General features: G+C 37.8%; 1 protein-coding gene across 1 annotated transcript in view; it reads left to right on the forward strand.

Annotated features, from left to right (window-relative positions):
* Positions 1–17,169, forward strand: part of LOC145979521 (uncharacterized) — a 52,595-nt gene extending 35,426 nt beyond the window's left edge. The window contains exons 6-8 of the mRNA XM_083112465.1: positions 2,041–2,196; positions 11,232–11,410; positions 16,035–17,169. Of these exons, the coding sequence (XP_082968591.1) occupies positions 2,041–2,196; positions 11,232–11,410; positions 16,035–16,538 (839 nt within the window). The 3' untranslated portion in view covers positions 16,539–17,169. The remainder of the gene's footprint in view (positions 1–2,040; positions 2,197–11,231; positions 11,411–16,034) is intronic.
* Positions 17,170–22,691: the final 5,522 nt, after the last annotated feature.

The raw sequence follows: 22,691 nt of genomic DNA on the forward strand, positions 1-22,691 counted from the left end.
CAAAATTACACAAAATAATGGTCACATTTAACTCATACGCTTTACACCCTGCCTGTGTGGGAGAGGAGGGGGATGATGACCCTTATGGTAAAGGAATTGTCCCTGGGCTCTACTGAGTTTATGGGGCCATTTGAGGTAAAACGTAACATGTGTAGACAATGTGGGAAATTCATTTCAGTTCTTATTTCAATATGAAAAGGCTTGGAACCCCCTTGAAAATATTTAATGTGAAACTACATTTTAAACGTCACGTGTAAAACTAATATTAGCGGTAAAAGGTCATGAATTACCAAGTTCGATGTTTATTGTGTAGCAAAAAGGAATCAACTGGTTGACCAACTGAATCTGTCTACTGATTCATAACTGTAGACAATTGGCACACTGAACTACGTTTACGACAAACTGCATATGAGATGAGGGATATTTTCCTATCGATGTCCATCTGCGAGCTAGTAAGTTAATTCCACATTTCGGAGGGGGCCCATGTGGTAAATTACCCGGGTCCCTCTGTCTGAGATAATACACCACTGCTTATTCGTAAATCGCAGGAGCACATTGCAGGGCCCCTACACCTCATCACTGGAGTGACCGCTATGCCACTGATTGGGGTTAAAATTTGTTTTTTTAAGAATTACATTGTTGTATGCGCAAAGTTTTGTAAAAATATTAAATAAAATAATGTGGCTATTCCCATCCAGGATGCAGTGTGAAGCATTAATTTTTAAATCTCTTGTTAAAGTACAGCTTCAGTTTCCATGGTAACTGGCCTTGAGGTATGGGGTTTTCAGGGAATAAAATTGTCTATTGTCTTAATTTCCAACTATACCTAAGTAGATTAAATAAATGTTGCGAAAAAGGGGGGGAAAGGTCAAGAAAATGTCAAGAATTCTAGATTTGTTATCTTGGTAGATGCCTTGAATAGTCTATTTGAGTTTTTAAAGACACTTGAAATAGCTACAAAAAATGTAGTATTGATATTTATGTACCAAATACCTTGGAACCTGATTTTACAGTTCCCCGCATTATATAAGGTATGCCCAAATGAAAAGGAGACTACAGTTATATCTAAAGAATATCATATTACAGAATATTTGCATTGCATAATATGTGAAGTACAGTTAATGTGTAACGTGGTACCTACACATAATTGCCATTGAAATTGCTGCACTGATCCCAGTGCGTAGAAAGGGAGTGGATGGCTTCAGTGTAGAAACTCCTGGGTTGCTTACGGATCCAGTTTTCCACGGTGTTCTCCTTGTCGCAGGTGAATCATTGACCTTTCAGTGATTGTTTTAAGGGACCGAAGATATGGGAGTCACATGGGATAATATCGGGGCTGTATGAAATGTTCTCAGCAGGTTGAGGCTCCTCTTGGCCACATGTGGCCTAGCGTTGTCCTGGAGCAGCACTATCCCATTCGAGAGCTTACGTCTGCGCTTGTTTTTGATGGCATGTTTAAGCCTGAACAACGTGTTGCAGTGCCGTTCAGAGTTCACTCTTCACCTCGTTCCAGCCAGTTGATGAGTAGAGGTCCTTCATTCCAAATTGGATTACAGCTCTCTGTGCTGATCTCGAGGAATCCATAATGCACCCGTCTACGCAAAACAACTCTCGCCAACTGAGGAAGCCGTTCGCTACACCTGCAAACTGGGACAGACACCGCACCATCTCTCGGCAAACACATTTACCTTCTTCGATTAGATACAATTCCGCTACAGCAAAGGTCTCCTTTTCATTTCGGCATACCTTGTACATTCAATCTTGATGTTCCAACATGCAAAGTGTTATGAAATTTACCTCATTTTAATTTTTTTCCAGCTTGGTTCCCTAAAAGCATGGTTCCACTGTAGTTTCTTTGTATGTTATTCCATTTTAGCATTGGAAAATGTGGAAATTTCACGTCGAAAGTCTGGAATGATACTTGAATTTTTATCTCTTTCTTAGAGTTCCCACCTTGGATGGATTTAAATAGCCATTGTGATGCTAACAAATTTTAAAATGAAGCAATGAAAGAAAGTAAGTTTCTTCTATGTGTTGCAGGAGATACGTGTCAGAAGTATCACGAATCGATCATGTTGGATCCCATGTTGAAGGTTTCTCCCATCAGAGCTGTTGTCGAGACATTGTCAGTGGTCTTGTTCATTCCGTTGAAGCATTTCGGAGCAGCCCTTGCAGATTTCAGCCTCAGTGCCTTGGGTAAGTGTTATATTTTTTGCTCTCAGATGTCATTGTGTGTGTGTGTGTGTATGTGTGAAACGTTATACATAGTGTGGGTCAAAAGGTAGCCCAGGAGATGGCGAAATTTCAATTATTATTATTATTATTATTATTTATTTGAAGTAGGGTTACACTTAAGCTTACAGTATTTTACACAGATTATCTTAATATAAAAACAGCTTTTTGCCCTACATGAATTAATTTGTTAAGCTATAGAATTAAGCTAAATGTTTATAAATGTACAAAATATAGAAAATTACAAGTGTGCCTATATAATTGAAAAACACAAGAAACAAAAATTAAATAAGAAATATGTATTCAATGGTGTATTCTCCATGTTACCACGTTTACCGCTGCTTAAACCAACTTTTCTCTCACGCACACGTCTTTATACATTTACCTTGTAATATTTGAGATGTAGTTCATTATACCAGGTGTGCCGGTTATTAATTCTTAATTTCGTCGCTGGATGGCGCTGGAAGCAAGGGTTGGTGCACAGTCTCAACTGTTACATCGGTGTGTTGCCAGGACTGTACCTGTCAAAATGCTGTTGATGTGCAACTAAGTTAGAGTGATCGTGATATTGGGTTTGTGTGGGAAATATGTCTACCTTCAATCCAAATAAGGAGCATGTGCGGCATGTCCTGCTTTTCTTGTTCAATTAAAGGAAAAACGCGAGTGAAAACCATCGTATCCTTGTGGAAACGTACGGTGACAATGTCCTAACGCAAGATACATGTGTGTGTTGGTTTCGATGATTCAAAAGTGGTGATTTCAACTTGAAAGACAAAGATTGCCCGGGCCAGCCAAAGAAATTCCAAGGTGCCGAATTGCAAGCACTGTTGGACGAAGACGATACGCAATCGCAAAAACTACTGGCAGAGAAGTTAAATGTTGGTCGCCAAACCATATCTGATTGTCTTCATGCCATGGAAAAGATCCAGATTGGGCGACAAGACACAGAAAAGTGATTTTGCAGCACAACAACGCCTCATCACACACAGTGAAAGGCGTCAGAGACACCATTTCTGCACTTGGCTGGGAATTCTTGCCCCACCCGCCATACGCACCAGACTTAGCCCTTTCGGACTACCACTTGTTTTCATTGGTCTCACTCACTTTCCCAGCAACACTTCAACAATTACGAAGATGTCGAACAATGGCTTGCTGACTGGATCACCTCAAAATGTGAATGATTTTACTGGTAGGGCATCCACAATTTGACGGACAGATGGGCAAAATGTATAGCCAAGGATGGCACATACTTTGAATAAAGCATTTGTTACCTTTCTCCCCAGATACACTTGTTTTCTTTCGGATCAATTAAGAATTATTAACCGGCACACCTGGTATTTCATTCAAACTATTGAAACAACTTTCTAAACCAGAATTTAAGAAAATTATGTAAAGAATTGGAAACTGGTTTATGTATGCCACTGATTGTTCTCCATCGCATCCCTCTGATGACTGGGTTTCCTCCCCGATTCGAGTGGCTATTTAAAATCACGTATCCTGCGGGAGTCAGTTCCACCGCTGGAAACAGTTGGAAGGAGAAAGAAGCTGCTTGTTACTTTCTGTTTCTGGACAGAGGAAGAGGAATTTAGCTTGGTGAAAGGCCTCCCCGATGGCACAGTGGTAGCGTCGTCGCCTTGTAATGTAGGGGTCTCGGGTTCGGATCCCACTTTAAACTGTAGGTCCAGTCACGATTAGCCTTACAGTACATAAAGTGGACTTAAAACACCCAACTCCACGACAACCTTGGTCAAGGAAAATCTAGATGCAATTTTCAGTGAAAAGGAAAATTTTATGAAAAATATCGAATTTGCCACTAAATTTGGAGTAGTCACTCTCTTATTTTTGTTTTGCTTGCATGTCTGCATTGGGGCTTTATTTTTATTGTATGTAATTCATATAGATAGGGGCGAAATAAATATGCCCAATACTAAATAAGGACTATTGTGGTAAACCAGGTCAAATTTTCAGGATACGCCACTGCACTTTGTGAACATCCTGTAGTTTATCTTCAGTTGGGATGGTGATGAGGGGCAAAGTTTTTTTTCTACTAAGTGGCCCAATTCAGGTTGTGTGAGGCAGAGTATGGTTGCACTCATGGTTGATTTGTAAGCTTTCTCCTTTCTTTCCGTACTGAGGTATTGATGGATTGGGGTAAGGGGTGAATGATCGCTACTTGGAAGCATATTATTAGAAGCACATATATTTGGTAAATAAGAGAGCAAAATTTCTGTACAAAAGCAGTCAATTTCGAGTTCAAAGGTGGTACATAAAATGACATTTTGGTTTTAAAATTGTGAATATAACCCTAAATTTGATTTAAAAACTGCACTTATTGCACAAAATAAACATATCCCTTCTAATAGCGCATTTATGTATTTGCTAGAGTATTAAGTTTATTTCTGTATAATGTGGTGTAAGGGGCAACCTGACCTATACATATTTTACTGTTTTCTTAAGCAAAATTTACATGTCGTGTACAAAACCTTTTCACCCATAATTGCACAACCATGCTGCTAGGACAGCCTTGATTTTCCAAAGTATTTTTCTTTCAGTTGGCCAGTTGTGTGTTCTGATTTTAAGGGGAGTAAGGGGTAACCCTGTCAGAACACCCTCAAATGTCAACCTTTGTTCCATGTATTTGGTCTAGGAATTAATTAGTGCGCCTGGACAAGAGATGGCGTAACGAGCATATCGTCCCACAGTTCCGTGTATCCACACATGCGTTGAAAACTCCTGTCAGCGCGCATCGTTCGTAGTATAGGGCAGTAGATTGACGCATCAACATCAGCATTTTGTAGTCAACTGAACATGGTGCAGTTCGTGCCAGATAAAGTGTTTTTGCTGGGTGTTCTGCTTCATTACTTTAACATGCAGAAAGGTGCTACCGAAAGTCATCGTATTTTGGTGGAAGTGTATGGTGACCATGCGCTAGCTGAGCGAACGTGTCAGAAGTGGTTTGCATGGTTTAGAAGTGGTGATTTCGGCCTGGAAGACCAAAAGCGACCTGGACAGCCAAAAAAATTTGAAGACGAAGAATTGAGAGCATTGCTCGATCAGGATTCGTGTCAAACGCAGGAAGAACTTGCAGAAGCATTAGGCGTTGATCAAACAACAGTTTCCAAATGCCTCAAAGCCATGGGAATGATTCAAAAGATGTCACATTGGGTTCCACATGAATTGAAAGACAGAGACGTTGAAAGACGAAAAACCATTTGCGAATTGCTGCTTCAAAGACAGAAAAGAAAGGGGTTTTTGCATCGCATTGTTGCTGGCGATGAGAAGTGGATCCATTATGAGAACCCGAAACGAAAAAAGGCCTGGGTGAAGCCAGGTGAACCAGGTCCATCACAACCGAAACGAGATATTCACTGTGCAAAGGTTATGCTGTGCATATGGTGGGATATGAAAGGTGTGGTGTACTATGAGCTGCTGAAACCGGGTGAAACTATTAATGGAGAACGTTATCGACGACAATTAATGCGTTTGAAGCAAGCTCTGGCCAGGAAACAACCAGAATGGGAGAAGAGACATGATAAACTTATTTTTCAACATGATAACGCTCGCCCACATGTCGCAAAACCGGTCAAAACCTATTTAGAAAATATTGGATGGGAAGTTTTACCCCACCTGCCGTATTCACCAGACGTTGCACCTTCGGACTACTACTTGTTCGATTGCATGAATAACGATTTTGATTGGACAGCGGTTCACTTCTTCAGAAGATATCGAAAAATGGGTCTCTGACTGGATCGCTTCAAAGGATGAGGACTTCTTTCGCCACGGAATCCGTAACTTGCCTGACAGATGGGCGAAAGTGGTGGCTCGCGATGGACAATATTTTTCTTAAGGTATTTATGTATTTTGTGTTTGAACTACAGCTTCAATGTGTGCGTAACAACCGCACGAATTAATTCCTAGACCAAATAGTACACCCTGGTCTGCATTTTGGCAGCAGGACTTATGTTGCATCCTGTCTGGGTGTGTTTGGGATTTCTTTTATTTATTTATTGATAGAGCCCAGCAGGCTGGGCAATATGTAATATGTAAGTGTTGTACTTACATATTACATATTGGAATAGATTCATTCACTGGCATATTTCAGTAATTTTTTTTATTATTAATTACTTTGTATAAACTCATTGCAAAAATGTCACTTGCATTGCACTCTTCACACCGAAGTTGAAAGAACTGACATTTTTACTATCTGGCAATGAAAGATTTTGTGTTGGGATGTGTTTTTAAGGGGAAGAGTGACAATTTCACTGTAGTTGTGCATGTATTTCAGTATCGTCGGAATGGAAACTGCTACGAAAAATAAACCTTAAGTATACAAGACAGTATGAATTTCTCTCCATGTTGCGAGTGGAAGCAGTTTTTTAAGATGATTATTAAATGTTGGAAAAATATGATCAATAACTATTTACAGAATCCCATGTATTCCTTATGGGAAATCAAGTTAGGGCTAATCAAATAGGAGTTTTTAACGTTTCCTGAGGTAAGAGGAGCTTGGGGTGATGCAATATCAAGTCACGTACAAAATGTATACTCATGGCAAAAGTTGGTCTTTGTGGGCCGGAGCCAGTGATCGCATCATAGGGGGGTTGGTGCCACATTTCACAGCCAAAGGAGTGCATGATAGAGCCAGATGTGGCTCCAAAAGAGCTAAGTTGGCAACAGTGCTCCTCAGCTGCCTCAGAGAGGAGGCCGTCTGGGAAATTGTCACTCTTCCTTTTAAAACGAGAACACTATATGTTATGGCTGATAAAGTATTGGAATTATATCATTAATTACTTTGTATAGAAAGGGCAAGTCACGTACCTGTAGTGGGAGTGCTAGTTTGCTGAAGTTGTTTTTTGAAAGTAGATTTTCAAGTGGATCGAATGTTGGGTATTCTCCACAGGCTTGTAACGTTCAAGTTGCAAGGTGCTTTTATTTTAAAAGTCGTGACTGGTTTGGATCGTTAATTCTGCTACCTCAAATGCCATGGTCTGATTTAAGCACCTTGACAGAACCTACAAAATCAATTTGGTGTAGGTTATTGTCGCGTTGTTCGCGACGCCTCAAAGTTACCTAAGAACTTCACAAATTCTAATGTCAATTTGTACATATGCGTAAGAATATTACCCTTTAAAGTTGATCCTAGAAAATAAGAATGTCGTACAATATACTGCAATGAATTTTCCAAAATGCGTTACACAATACAGTAAACCTTATTGTAATTACAATATAATAATAACCTTCACCAAACTAGAAACATTTCTTACTACAATGCCTTTTTTTTACTCTTCGTTCTATTTCATCAAGAGCTTCATGGTATGGAAAATTTAATATACATGAAGATAAACTCAGATCTCAAATTTTTAACAATTCAATCACGCAATTTATTCATTATTAAAGTTTAACAACAAGAAAATATCATCCCTTCCAATTTTCAATAACAATATTGTGCCGTATAAACCATCAACAACATTCTTCAATTTCACATACTTTGGCAAATATAAATCAAACAACAAGTTACGTCATTTTTACGATGACTGGAAACAATTGGATAAAACAACTTATAGCACGTGTATTACTATGGCTTCTATTAACAATTTCAAATAATCTGAGTGTTTAATAGATTTCAAAATTTGAACCAGCAAAATTATAAATCTACAATGTCTTTTTTTCTAACCTTGCTACTATTTTTTTTTAACTCGCCTTCAAATTTATACTTTTACTGTTTTGTGATCAACACAAAATACAATGAATTTAATCTTTCAAATCATCATCATCATTATTAATGGGTTTCCTAAATTGCGGAAATTTATACAGTGCGTCCATTTCGATCTGCAGCCGAGAGATCGGGAGAAACGTGGCGGGTGGCGCTGACGGAGATGCCGACATTTGAGGCCTGTAATGCCCGCTTATTTTTGTGGACATCTTGCAAAACGAGCACTAACCTGTGTTATAACATGCAAAAGTTCTTCTGTAATTCTTCCAAGTTCCACCCTTATATACACAAATAAATACGCTTTAGAAATTATATTAAGAGCCACAGATAATACTCTGTAAGACATTTTAATCATAGTTTTGACCAGTAACATCCTGCTTAAGTTTATATCCTTGAAAGAGTTTTGTGTCGATGGGGATCGTTTGGAGGTTTCGAATGTGCAACACTGTATCAAGATTACGCTGCAGACGAACCGTTAAAAGCTAATGGTGTTCGTGAGCTTCCTTGCAATCCGAAATCTCCTAGCTTAAGTTTTTTGTTCCTTCGCGACCACAGAGCTGTGAATATAGTAACAGGCAGATGTAAACCAAGAGCGTGTTAATTTCGTACTGTGCGTAAGAGTGTTATTCTTGGTTATTTGCCGTTACTTGTTTGTGTTATTGCAGTGTGTATGTGTGTTGTGTCAGTCAGACGATTGGAATGCCAGCCGCAAGGTTCACGTTAGAACAAAGATTTTTTATGTATGACACGTACGTGAAAACAGACTCGTGTCGAGACGTGTGTAGGCAATTTGTACAGAAATTCCCAGGCGTTTCACCTCCACATAGATACGGTTAGACGTCTTGTCCTTAAATTACGAGAAACTGGATCGTTAAATTTTAAAACACCTAAGCAAAAACGACGGATTCTAACCGAAGCAAAACTCGATGAAATTGATGCAGCGTTAGAACGTTCTCCAAACAAACCTCTACGCCGTGTTTCACAGGAGATGCACGTGTCAAAATCATCAGCACATACAGCCACTAAGCTACTAAAATTAAAACCGTACAGAGTTTCTATAGTGCAAGAATTACGGCCCCCTGACAACGTAAGTAGAGTAAATTTCTGTAATTGGGTTTTGCAGAATATTGTAGATGGTATTGTTGATCCACAGTTAATAATTTTTTCGGATGAGGCATGGTTTCACTTGCGTGGTCATGTTTGTTCACAGAACAATAGATACTGGAGCACTGAAAATCCCCGAATAATACACGAAGTTCCGTTACACGATGCAAAAATTGGTGTGTGGTGTGCTGTAAGTGCCAAAAGAATAATAGGGCCTATATTTTTTGAAGACACAATAAATTCAGAGAGGTACCGCACACAAATACTCGCGCCGTTTTTTTCAGTTGTTATCAGATAATGAGAGACAATATGGGTATTTTCAACAAGATTCGGCCACAGCCCATACCGCCGCTGATTCTTTGGACGCTATAAGGGAGGTGTTTGATGACAGAATAATTTCAAGAGGTTTATGGCCTTCACGTTCGCCAGATCTTACCGCATGTGACTATTATTTGTGGGGAACCTTGAAAAATAGAGTCTACCGAAATAAACCTCATAGCATCGACGAACTAAAAGACAATATAAGGGCAGAACTAGGAAGAATTACGGAAGAAGAACTTTTGCGTGTGAATCAAAATTTCATCAAACGATGCCAGGAATGTGTGAATGTAGGTGGACATCACTTTGAACAACTCTTATAACACAGGTTAGTGCTAGTTTTGCAATATTTATATAAATGTCTGCATATGTCCATAAAAATAAGCGGGCATTTCAGGCCGCAAATGTCGGCACCTCCGTCAGCGCCGCCCGCCACGCTTCTCCCGATCTCTCGGCTGCAGATCGAAATGGACGCACGGTACTAAGAGGCTTGTGACAAATTTTACATCAACATTTTTTATGTCGAAGGTTGCCTAGATGCTCATCCTAAGTAAATAATTTAACTAACGTTACTCAATTTGCCAGTAATTATTTGAAACTTAAAAATGGGGAGGAAGAGGAGAAGTGAGACTTTGTCGCGATTAGTTCAGGTGACTTTTTGTGACGTGTTTCACAAATCACACAAGTCTCTCCAAAACCATGCTTAATGAATTGCAATTCATCAACAATATTGCACGCACGCATTTAAATCACCATTTTAAACTTCCATCTTTATGTTCAACCAAGAAATAGTTCCTAGTCAGCACGTGACGTACAGTTTTATTTTTTTTTTACAATACGCTGCCTTTTTAAGTTACTGTTCTCAAACGTTTACAAGTTTCTATTGTATCCTTTCTTTGGAAATCGTTATATTGAGGGTAGATAGAACATTTCTACTGACAAACTAGCGATTCTAATCACTTTTACGCAAATGTTACGTCAAACGCGTAGTTTTTGTAGAGTCAAAATCGGCATTATCACTCGCACCAAGTTCACCAAAATAAGAAGATTACTTGCCTACCTTAATTTATGTGATGTAAAACTTAAGGTTCTGAAAGGGACGACTTCCTTCACTTTTGGAAACTAATCCAAATGGGTGTATATACCTAGTCATGGGAAACTGAAGTACCTCGTTGCTCCATTACCAATATCACTGCCTGCAGCATATTGTTAAATGGCATGTTCCTTTGATACGTCAATTATCCAACTAGTACCATATTTTAAACTGTTGCGATGTCTATTTACATCGAAGTAACGTGTTCATGCAAACTTCCACAATTCATCGCTAGTTATAAAATGGCAAGAACACATGGTTAAGTTCAAACTATGTCCCGAGCAACGTTTGCGGACGAGTGCGTGAATAAGAACAGTCGACGATACGAAGAACAAGGCGCGACTGTTTCTGTACACACGCTACTTTCACTTCCTGTTACATCAGAGTTCCAGCTGGCGCGATTACGACAAAAATCTTGCAAATAAATCTGTGGTGCCATCTCTTGGAAGTTCAAGGAATTAACTGATCAGTCATTTATTTATCTCGTATTTTTTTGAGCACAGCAATTACCAACACACAGAGTTGGAAGTTGTACGATTTAGTGATGTAATAGCTTTGGCTTTGAATTTCCTTTCTCCAATTTCATCTTATCACTATTCATCCTCATCTTTGCGATTAGACGCATGTGGCAGGAAACCCACGTCAAACAAATTAATCAATTAATAAATAAAAATCTTCTGATTTTAACAGTTAAGACCATATACTAAGGCACCTTTTCACGTTTGAATCAATATCATGGTTGTAAATATGCGCTGTTTTGTTCTCTTGCAGAGAAATTTCCTGTGACCTACCAGTGGATCTTATTCCCAATAATTGTTGTTGTTGCTGTGTTCATTTTTATGGTGCTGATTCTGGCCTGTTGTGGAGGTCGTCTCCGACTTCCCTTTTTCCTTGGAAGCATAGATTTTGCTGGAGTACCAGCGGAAAGACTGTACGCAGCAGCAAATCAGGTAATTATATTCATGTAAGAATATGTGACAGTCAGGAGGAAATTGCAGTGTTATGGAATCATTGAAGTGTACACTAAACACCTGTAATTGTATTATTTTATTGGCAAACAATGCATGATACAAGATTATGTTTTTCGGATCGAATGTAAGTTGCAGGAATATCAGCGACTTTTCCAATGAGTCCCTAACAAGGCAATTTACTAGAGCCTGAGCGGATACCACTTTGAACCGACACCGATACTTAAAAATTACAGTCATTAAAATTTGTTCAAAATATTGACCAATATTGTTGTGTCAATATTCTTCTCCAATTATGTGCTTGAATTTACTAAGAAATTTGCTTTAGAATATTCAAGAATTACATTAGAATATTAAAATAGATGTTATGTAATAAAAAAATACAGTTTTTGATGCAAAATAAAAGGAAAGTTTGAATTTTGCATAATTTCCAGGATAATTACGCTCTGCAAAAATGTTGTGCGGCATTTTTGCGAACCCCGTGAAACACCAACTTGCCGGAAAAGTATCGGCTGGTATCGGTATATGAATTCAATCCCATACTTTCCGCCGGTACCGATCGGCTCAGCACTACAATTTACTCTTGACACAGGGATGGAAAATGGTAAGTTTTTCATTGTTGTCTGTAATTTGTAGTTTTTTTTTAATGGTCAGTGAAGTTAGTATTTTTTAACTTTGTGACTGCAGTGTTGTTGTTCTTTTTTTTGTTTTTCACTGATTCTTGTTTGGGCACACAGTGAGATGACATTGTTTATCAGGTCCATGGATGTCCGCAGAATTTTTCCAGGGAGGGGCAAGGAAGGTATTTTTTTTCCAGGGGGAGGGAAAACAAGGCACATTTTCCCCAATAATAGTATTGTTCCCTCGAAAAACATTGCTTAAATTTGAATTTATCATATTCATACAATAATTAATAAATATTGTTCAGGCTGAATTGAAATTATATGTCAAAAATATATAATTTTTGGTTGACTTTCATTTTCCAGGGGGGGCCATGGCCTCCCTTGCTCCCCCCCCCCCTTCCGGGCACCCATGATCAGGTCAGTGAAGATGATAAAACCTTATGATGCTTTTAATTTAATAACTACCGCTAGGATTCTTAAGATCTAAAAATCATGAAAATATGCAAAATAAAAAAATACTCATCTCCTAAACTTTTAAAAAATATGCCCTTACAACTGAAATGTTTCAAACATCAATATTTAACATATGCTGAGATATTTTCACGTACTGCTTTTAGTTCACCTTATAAACCCTGAGTTGCAATCTACAATAAATACTATCTGCAAATTTTCAAATGAAAATGATTGCCTTTTATGAACCAGTATAAGCCTTGTACTGAAGGAAGCTTCTGTACTTCGGCTGACACAAAAGGTATTTAAAGTAAACAACATCATTTGACTGAAGTTCTATAGTATCGAGAGAAAATTCGTATTGCATTGCAATAGGGGAGGAAGATAGTTCTCATACTTTGGCAGAAAATATACAGTGATCTACACTTGGAAGAAATTCAAGAAATCGACTTCGAAAAAGCAAAAATATTCTGAATATGACTGAAAATCTATCAAAATATGCTCTATCATGCAGAAATGGCCAACTATGCCCTTAAAAAGCTTCTTAATTTAATTTGTTTCTTCTTAATATGAATTTCTATATGTTTAGGAAACACATCACCCTTAAAAAAAATAGTCATGAAAATCCTAACCTAGTACACTCCGCGGCAAAAAAGAATCTCCCCCTAGTGATAAAATCTAATATTTTCTTTCAAGCAGTGTGTTTTATTTTATTTTATTTTGTAATTATTTTGACAATTGTACATACTGTACATAATTTTAACATTTTCTGATATTTTACTTACTCTAACAATGAAGGTAATAATGAAGAAATCAACAAAGAAAGCGGTTAGTTGATTTAATTGTTAAGCTGTATGACCTTTATTGCCTCCCGCTATTGTTTAGTTTCCTTCAAAATATCAACTTTCTTTCTATTGTTTCAAGTACATTTACGGTAGTTTGGGGGCATCCATCTTTACTTATTCGTGTAAGTTACCACGGTGGCTCAGTCGGTAACGTGTCTGACTACCATGCTAAAGGTCCCGGATTCGATTCCCGGCCGGTTCAAATCCGGAAACTTATCTAACGATGGAAGCGGCCCCGGCGCCCACCCAGCATAGAATAACATGGGTACCTGGGGGAAACCCTGGGGGGTAAAGGCGGTCAGGCGCGTGATGCTGATCACATCACCCCCACTCACGACCGGATCAAGAAAGTGTGGGGCATTACCCCCACACCCCCTATATCCCTTCATGGCGTTGGTGCTGTGCACAGGGGAACACTTTACTTTACTTCTTCGAGTGTTGGCACCTTTTAACAATGGATTTTCACACTTTATCCAAATTTATTCTCCTTCCGAATCTCAACTTTCTGCAGTGTTTGAAGTATGTTGAAACCAGTTTGGGAGCTTCCATCTTTCCATGAATCTTGCTCCTCCATTGTTGGAACCTTATAACAATGGATATTCACACTTTATCCAAATTTATTGAACTTCCTAATGTCAACTTGGGACACCGGGCATATTCCTTTTTCCACCTACCTAACCTGTCGCTTTCTTTCTTCTTCTGCTTTCTCTTCTTTCCTGCACTTTTTCATCCACGTTTACGGTAGTTTGGTGGCATCCATCTTTACTAATTCTCCAACAATGAGGCTTGGTCGACCATTGTTGGCACCTTTTAACTGGATTTTCAACAAGTAAAGATGGATGCTCCCAAACTGGTTTCAACATACTTCAAACAATGCAGAAAGTTGAGATTCAGAAGTAGAATAAATTTGGATGATGCGTGAAAATCCATTGTTAAAAGGTGCCAACAATTCATTGTTTTAGAATAAGTAAAGGTGGATGCCCCCACACTGCCATGAATGTACTTAAAACAATAGAAAGAAAGTTGATATTTTGAAGGAAACTAAATTGGCATAAAGGATGAAAATGGTTAGTGAAACGGTTCAAACAGTGCAAAAAAATGTTTACACTTTATTACTAGGGGGCGATTCTTTTTTGCCACGGAGTGTAATAACTGTTATGGCACTGATAAAATAACCCAGTTTTGAAAATGTCTCTTGAGCATCTGTTGTTTTTATTTTTTTTAAATTTAAACATTACTATTTGAGGTTCATGTTCCATTTTTCTATTATTATTCACTATGGTAAATTACCTTTATTGAAAGTGCATTCATCATGTTGTTTCCAGTACAATAAATGTAAATATTCTTTCCATTGTGGGGATTGTAATAATTGCTCTTTAATCATCAGAATTTATGTGTGTATTCAAATGTCACCCTAGTCTTTTCACAAAACCAACTGTTTTGTGTTCAATAAAAAAAAAAACTTTGGGATGTTGAGTGCCATATTATTTTTTCAGTTCAATACTAGTTTTGTTTCTAAAATACTGATTCAAATATAGGCTGTAGCTTAACAGGGTATTGTTGCTGTCTACCAAAATATCATGTCTGTGATCCATGTAAAGATTTTAGCACTTGAAAATACAATCGTATCCTCTAAAACATTACAAATGAACTATGACTTGTATCGTTTTGTATTATTATTACCATTTTGCTTTGAATCCAAGGTTTTCTTGAGGTGCAGCTTGGATTTGATTAAAGTATATATGTAAATATACATACATATATATATATATATATATATATATATATAATGGATAAAAGCAAGGAGGGCCAAAAGGGCTAAGTAAAAATCAAATAAGGTAAAAGGAAACACTCACCGGACAGTAGGAAAATTCAAAATTTTCGCTAATTTATAGCATCATCGGTGTGAGAAGAAACAGAAGACGGAACCGTCGGTTCCGTCTTCTGTTTCTTCTCACACCGATGATGCTATAAATTAGCGAAAATTTTGAATTTTTATATATATATATATATATATATATATATATATATATATATATATATATATATTGCCAGAATCAAGTTTTTCCCCTTGATGTTATACGAAAATACCAGTGTTAATAAAAATCACCCTTAACAAAACAATAATATAACAACAATTTTAATACTGTCACTATTGTTGTAGTAAAATACGGGTATATAATCTGCGTGCCTTAAGTTCGAAGTATTTTTTTTCTTAAAAAGCTGAATCAGTTCGTATTTCACCATATTTTGTGCTAATATGTATTTTGTTTTACAAAAAAGTAGCATATTACCGGTACTTAAAAATTATTTATTATTACTAAACTGTCTTTGGTGAAAAATTAGGATGCACACACTTCTTTTTTGGGACAGTTTTATGAACATTTTTCAGGTTTAAAAAATATATATTAACACAATGGTTGTTATTGATTTCTGCATTATAGTAGTTGAAATATTACACTTGAGAAAATTTACTACAGTGTTGTGAAGTGTGGACTTTATCGGACGTGCTGATGCAACAATTGCTTGGTGAAAGGTTAAAAACTGATTTTTTTTTTACTGAAGAAACAGGGTACGACAATTATACAGTATTTCAGGTGAGCTTTACATTCTTGGTTATTGAATTCAAAGAAATGTGGTGTTATTATTGAAACAGCATATTTTTATTGACCATATCTTCTCTTGCAGCCTCCTGCCATACAGGATAGACCAAGAATACAAGAGTTAAGATTGACATCTGATTCTTCGGATGCTGCTTACGAAAACTCGCCATACGTCATAGTGAGACAAAAACCAAACAAGCCTTTATCAAAGCATAGTCTGGAGCGACTTTTACTGGAGCTTACGTCGTCATCGCCAGTACGCCGATCTCGCAGTTTGGACGATATGACAGACGTTAGTTTGGAAGACTGTCCGCACTGCTACGCTCAGTCCGTCCCAAGGGATGGTTATGTTGACGGGAGCCATCATGTGCCTTGTGCATGCAAGAATCACACGTGTGCAGATAATTCCCCTAGGGAGTTTACGAGAGCAACAAGCGTACCAAGCAGTAGTCGTCAACACCGTAGAAGTAATAGTCCAGGTTTTTCTGAAGTTCAACCAAGGAGAAGTACAGAGTTTCTTCAAGAAATTTCTGCCATTCTAGAAGATTCGCCCAAGAATACATCGGTTAGCGATATTGATTTGAAATGAGTCGCAAGTGTCTTAATTCTACGGTGCGTAGTTTTGCTATAAGATTCAGAAAAGCAGATGCTGAACTGTGTACGCAACTGAAAGTACAATGAATTTTGCACATCCATTCATAGGTGCAATTAGTAGCTAATCGAGGCATTTTAGCCTTTGTTGCTAGTACTTTTACAACGTTAAAGGCCTTACATGTATTTGTAACAAAGTAGTAGTAGTGGGTAAAACGGAAGTCAAATCTCTATTTTTAATCGACATTTTTTTATGGAACGTGTGTGTGTGTGTCTTTATAATGTCACAATTATTTTTTTTTTGGCATTTATTGTGTAATCAATTGCACTTTATAATGGAAAACACTGTTTTATTTGTAATTCACAGTATTTTTGGATTTTCCCCACATTTTTTGTACGTTCAAAAAGGGAGTGACCTAACATTTTGTTCGTGAAACCTTACTGGGATTGCTTTGCAATCAGAAGGTTCACGAGTACTGAAATATAACCCTTCTGCTTGTTGCACTATCTTTTTTTTATTGCTTTTAGAATTATGCTGTAAAAGGGGAACAAATGTAGGATTAAACATTGTTAAAAAATTGGTCTGATATTGGTGAATAGACACTGCTAGAATTTTTTTATTTTTTTTTTGTTTAAAAGAAAAGCTAGGTATTCCCCAATGCATTGCTTTATGCTATGCTTTCACATAGTGTGTGTTTAGATGGGACTCCATAGATTCTTGATCTTGGCCATAGGGAAGGTGATGTGATCAGCACCATGCTCTGGCCACCTTTACTCAGCCAGGACATTATTGGGGGGAAAAATCCCATCCGAGATCATATACGCTGGAAGTCAAACTTTAGGTTACGCCACAGCTCTGTGGTATTAAAGTGAGTAGTAAGTTTACATATTAATATTAAAAATAAAAGAAGGTTCTAAATACTGGCACAGGCTCTCTGCTTATTTCAAAGTAACTCCATGACACAGTTTTAGTCTTACATGATTAAATTATCATTGATTGCTTGTATCATTATAATCGCTACTGCAAGAAGTGGGAGAAAATGTTCATGGTCTCAGTGAAAGATACCATCCCAGCATTTGTTCAAAGTGACTGAGGAACACTACCAGAAGTGTTTATATATTTGCACTAATTAAATCTAATCATTGTTATTTTCAGTTGTATAATATGTGCATTATGTACCAAAATGTATGAATTAATTTATATGCAATTACCATAACATAATTTCATGACAAATAATGTCGAGAGCTAGAAAGGCAATGTAAAATAAACATAAAACTTATGCTTATTAATTGTTGAATATTCTAAAAGCTTGCAAAGTATGCCATCATGGCGATTACATAAAAGCATGTAAAAAAGCGAACGTTGTAAAGATATATTTTGATGTACTGTAATTGCCCAAAAATGTTCAATCTTGTTAAAAAAAAAAAAAAATAATAAAAAACAAAAAGAACCCTAACTTCGTATAATAAAATATATACAATACTAAATCTTGATTTATATACATATATATATATTTCATGTTACAGGATTTTAGACACTATAAGATGTTAATATACATGTGGAATATGCTCATGCCTCCACATACATTTCTGTCACCTCTATGCTATAAATGGAATGCAGCTGGAAGCTAGGAAGAAGCATGGACAAAACGAAGCTGGATTGAAAAGGCTCCCCCCTGCACTTTTAGGAGAGGCCTCACCAGAATCGGTCTGAGCAGTGAATGTGGAAGACTGTGTTTTGTGTTTTCTCATTTTGTGCTTCCTGGGCTGTATTGAGCTTGTTTTTCATATGTGCTTCTGATTTTTTCGTCCGCACTTGCATCTTGTGTACTGCGAATCCATTTCTTTCCTGTTGACTTGGCTCTTTGTAGAAATATGTCCGGAAGGAAATGATTGTGCTTTAGGGAGATCGGTGAGCTCTTATATGATACGGACAATGAATGTGAGAGCATGGGATCAGATGTTGATGAAGATGATGACGATGTTGATTTGGAGGCTGTATCTGATTCTTCTTCTGATGAAAATGACGCTCCTCTCCCAAGAGCGTCATCATCAACTTCGGGCCCGCGCACTGCTCATGTTCAGGGTCCAACGCCTTTACCCTTTACTGACCGGCCCGGACCCAAGACATCAGGTTTGACACCTGAATCTTCACGTTTTGATTCCTTCCGCCTATTCCGGACGGATGCTCTTTTCGACATTCTTCTGGTAGAATCTACCTGATACTACCAGCAGTTTGTCGATAAGAATAATCCACCCTTGGAGAATTATTCCTTTTCCTTGCCCTGTGGATCTATTTTGGACACAATAAGCACAACTACATGAACTATTACTGGCAAACAAATTCCTTTCACACACCTTGGGTCAGGCATGTTATGTCACGCAACCGTTTCCGACACATCCGTACTTTCCTGCACTTCACCGACAATTCTTCTCCTCAAGACAACACCGATCGACTTTGGAAACTGCGATGGGTTCTGGAACATCTAAGACAACGTTACTTCGAACTTGTATCATCCGACGGAACACGTAGCCATTGACGAGGCTATTGTTCTTTACAAGGGAAAGGTGCTCTTCAAGCAATATATCCCAAATAAGCACAAGCGATTTGGCATAAAGCTGTACTTGCTTTGTGATGCTTTGGGATATACTGTTGATATGTTAGTTAGGAATTGGTCATAAAATGTTTATGGACAATTACTTTACCTCTCCCGAACTTTTTGATGATCTCGCAACAAAGGGCACCCAATGTTGCGGAACTGTCAATACGAATCAGCGTTCCATGCTCAATGACTTGAAGACAGGCAAGACAAAACGTGGTGACCTAGTTGTACATACGAAAGGGGACCTGACAGCTATACGTTGGTGCGCAAATGTGACGTCCTTGTGTTGACAAATTTCCACACATCCCCCTGCACAAGGAAACTTCACTGACGACCACGGCAACCCGTTGAAGCCCCAGATCATAATAGACTACAACAAACATATGGGTTACGTGGATAAGGCAGACAGAATGACGTGTACATACCTGACTGACAGAAGGACAATAAAGTGGACCAAGAAACTTTTTCTATCTCCTGAACCAAAGTATCCTCAATGCACATATCCTCCTCAACCAGGTCTCCCGGAGTCGCAGACATTGAGACTAACGGATAGCTTTGTATGAAGAGCTGGTTCGGCGGGGATTTATGGAACAGGCTGGTCCTTCTAGACCTTTGCTTGCTGATCATCCACCTCCCCAGATGGAAGATTGGAAGCTTCTGCTAACAAGCATTGGCCTAGAAAGACTAGTAACCGCATGTGATGCAAAGTGTGTTATAAGAAAAAAGTTCACCGCCAGTCATACATTCAGTGCGAGGAGTGTAGAGTGCCTTGATCCCTGTTTCAAGGAGTTCCACACGACACAATAGATGGTGAGTACCTATTTATATAACCCTAATTATTTTCCTGTGTTATATCTAACTAACTACCCCTCGATCATGTCTTTTTCAAACGGTTTGCCAAATATTGTAACCCAACATAGTATTTTAGTCATTGCATTGTTCCACATATTGCGACTTATTTCACTGTGTATGGCAGCTAGGAACATGAAACAAGTTTCATTCTGTTGCGAAAGGTCCATTCGTTGAAAAAAAGCAAAAGCTCTGGTTTTCTTCCCAAAATAGCAGGAGAAGAGGGGGGCAAACTCCACATTTTTATGTTTTTTTTCATTAACATTCGGGGCATGCGGCCCCCGCCCGTTAACCCCCCCCCCCTGCAGTTGGGGCTTCCAAATTTTACACTGTTGCATGCGCTGATGTTCTAGCTGCAAAACAAAAGTTGTCCGAAGTAGATTGGTCCCATAGTGTCCGAGTTATAACAATTTTATGAGTAATATGCAAATTGGCTATTTTTTGTAAAAAAAACAGTTTTAGATTTTGGCTCATTATTGAAATTGTATTTCACCCACGAACATGAAATAAGTTTCATTCTGTTGCGAAAAGGTCCGTTCGTTTAAAAAAAGGCAAAAGTTCGGGTTTTCTTACCAAAATAGCAGGGGAAGTGGGGGCAAACTCCACATTTTTATGTTTTTCTTAATTGACATTCGGGGGATTCAGGCCCCGCGATTGGGGCTTCCAAATTTTACACGGTTGCATGCGCTGATATTCTAGCTGCAAAACAAAAGTTATCTGAAGTAGATTGGTCCCATAGTGTCCATGTGATAACAATTTTATGAGTAATATGCAAATTGGCTATTTTTTGTAAAGAAACAGAGATTTACATTTTGGCTCATTATTGAAATTGTATTGCACCCACAAACATGAAACAAGTTTCATTCTGTTGCGAAAGGTCCATTCGTTCAAAAAAAGGCAAATGTTCGGGTTTTCTTTCCAAAATAGCTGGAGAAGAGGGGGCAAACTCCACATTTTTATGTTTTTTCATTGACATTCTGGGGATGCGACCCCCGCCGTTTATACGTTTAACTGCAATGATATGTTTACAATTTTCTCCTGGCCCAGCTTTTCAAGTACAGGCCAATTTCAATTGCTTTATTTTCAAATGATTTCCTTCCGAGAACCCCAGTTACAACATGAGGTGCAGATGATACAGCACTGCTTTGAAGAACCAGTGCATATACATTAGTTTCGTCTGCGTTTTCCATGTTAATTTTGCCTATCATAATTAAATGCTTAGTTTCCAGGACAGCATCTTCACCTTCGTTCGAGTTTCTGGAATTCACATCGCATTCACAATATTTAAAAAATATTACGTAATTTAAACGTTTCTACCATACCAACCATGACAACACTACTGCTGAATGTAAACAGAGATTTATCCTACATAAAGCGGCCATATTGGAAGTGGCACTAGCGCTCAGGTAACTAACTAACTAACTAACTCTCTAGCCTTCTTAAACCCGAAGGTTCATGGCTGCAGCAACACAGGCCTTCCATCTTTCCCTATCTTGAGCAAGATCTATATACTCCTTTCCATCCCTACCGATTTCCTTTAGGTCCATCTCAACGTTGTCCCTCCATCTTCGTCTTGGCCTTCCTACAGGCCTCTTACCATCAGGTTTCCCAACAAGAATCCTGTAAACTCCTCTTTCCTCTCCCATTCATGCCACGTGGCCTGCCCACCTAAGTCTTCTTGATTTAATTATTCTAATAATATCTGGACATGAATACGAATTATGTAGTTCTAAAGTATGTAACCTTCTCCACTCACCTGTCTCCTCATCCCTTTTAGGTCCAAAGATTTTCCTAAGGATCTTATTTTCAAATACTCTCAATTTATGTTCCTCTTTCAATGTAAGGGACCAAGTTTCGCATCCATATAATACTACAGGCAAAATTACTGTTTTGTATATTTTAACTTTTAGTTTCTTAGATATTAAACGAGAAGATAAAAGTTTATGAAGAGAGAAGTAACATGCATTTCCTGAATTGAGCCTACTTTTTATTTCCTCTTTAATATAATTTTCATTTGTTAATATTACTCCTAAGTATTTGAATTTGGAAACTGGTTCAAACGAGTTGTTATCAATAATTAGATTTTGATTATTACCTAACACTTGGTTTCGGCCTGTAAGCATATATTTAGTTTTCTCTTTGTTAACTTCCAAACCTATCTCTTTAGCAGTTTTGAAATATATTTTAGCATTATTCTTAATTGTATTTACATCATCCCCTAATAAGTCTACATCATCTGCATATGCTAACAACTGAGTCATACCATTTAATTTTAATCCTTCGTTAGCTTCTTTTACCTTCCTAACAGCATATTCTAAGGCAAAATTAAAGAGCAATGGAGATAATGCATCTCCTTGTTTTAACCCATCATGAATTGTAAATTTGTCACACACATTAATACCCACACGAATTTTACTTTCTGTTTCACTGGTGCATACTTTTATCATACTAACAAGCTTCTTAGGTATTCCAAACTCTACTAATATATTATATAATTTATCTCTTTTGACCGAATCATATGCTTTTTTGAAATCAATGAATAGCTGATGGACATTTTGATTATATTCCCACTTTTTCTCAAGTGTCTGTCTGATGTGAAAAATTTGATCTGTAGTTGATCTGTTGCGTTTGAATCCACATTGATAATCACCTATAATTTCATTAGCATATGGTGTTAGTCTTGTTAAAAGAATGTTAGA

This window comes from Lepisma saccharinum, chromosome 26 (assembly GCF_977018435.1).
Source record: "Lepisma saccharinum chromosome 26, izLepSacc3.1, whole genome shotgun sequence".
NCBI classification, from domain to species: Eukaryota; Metazoa; Arthropoda; class Insecta; order Zygentoma; family Lepismatidae; genus Lepisma; species Lepisma saccharinum.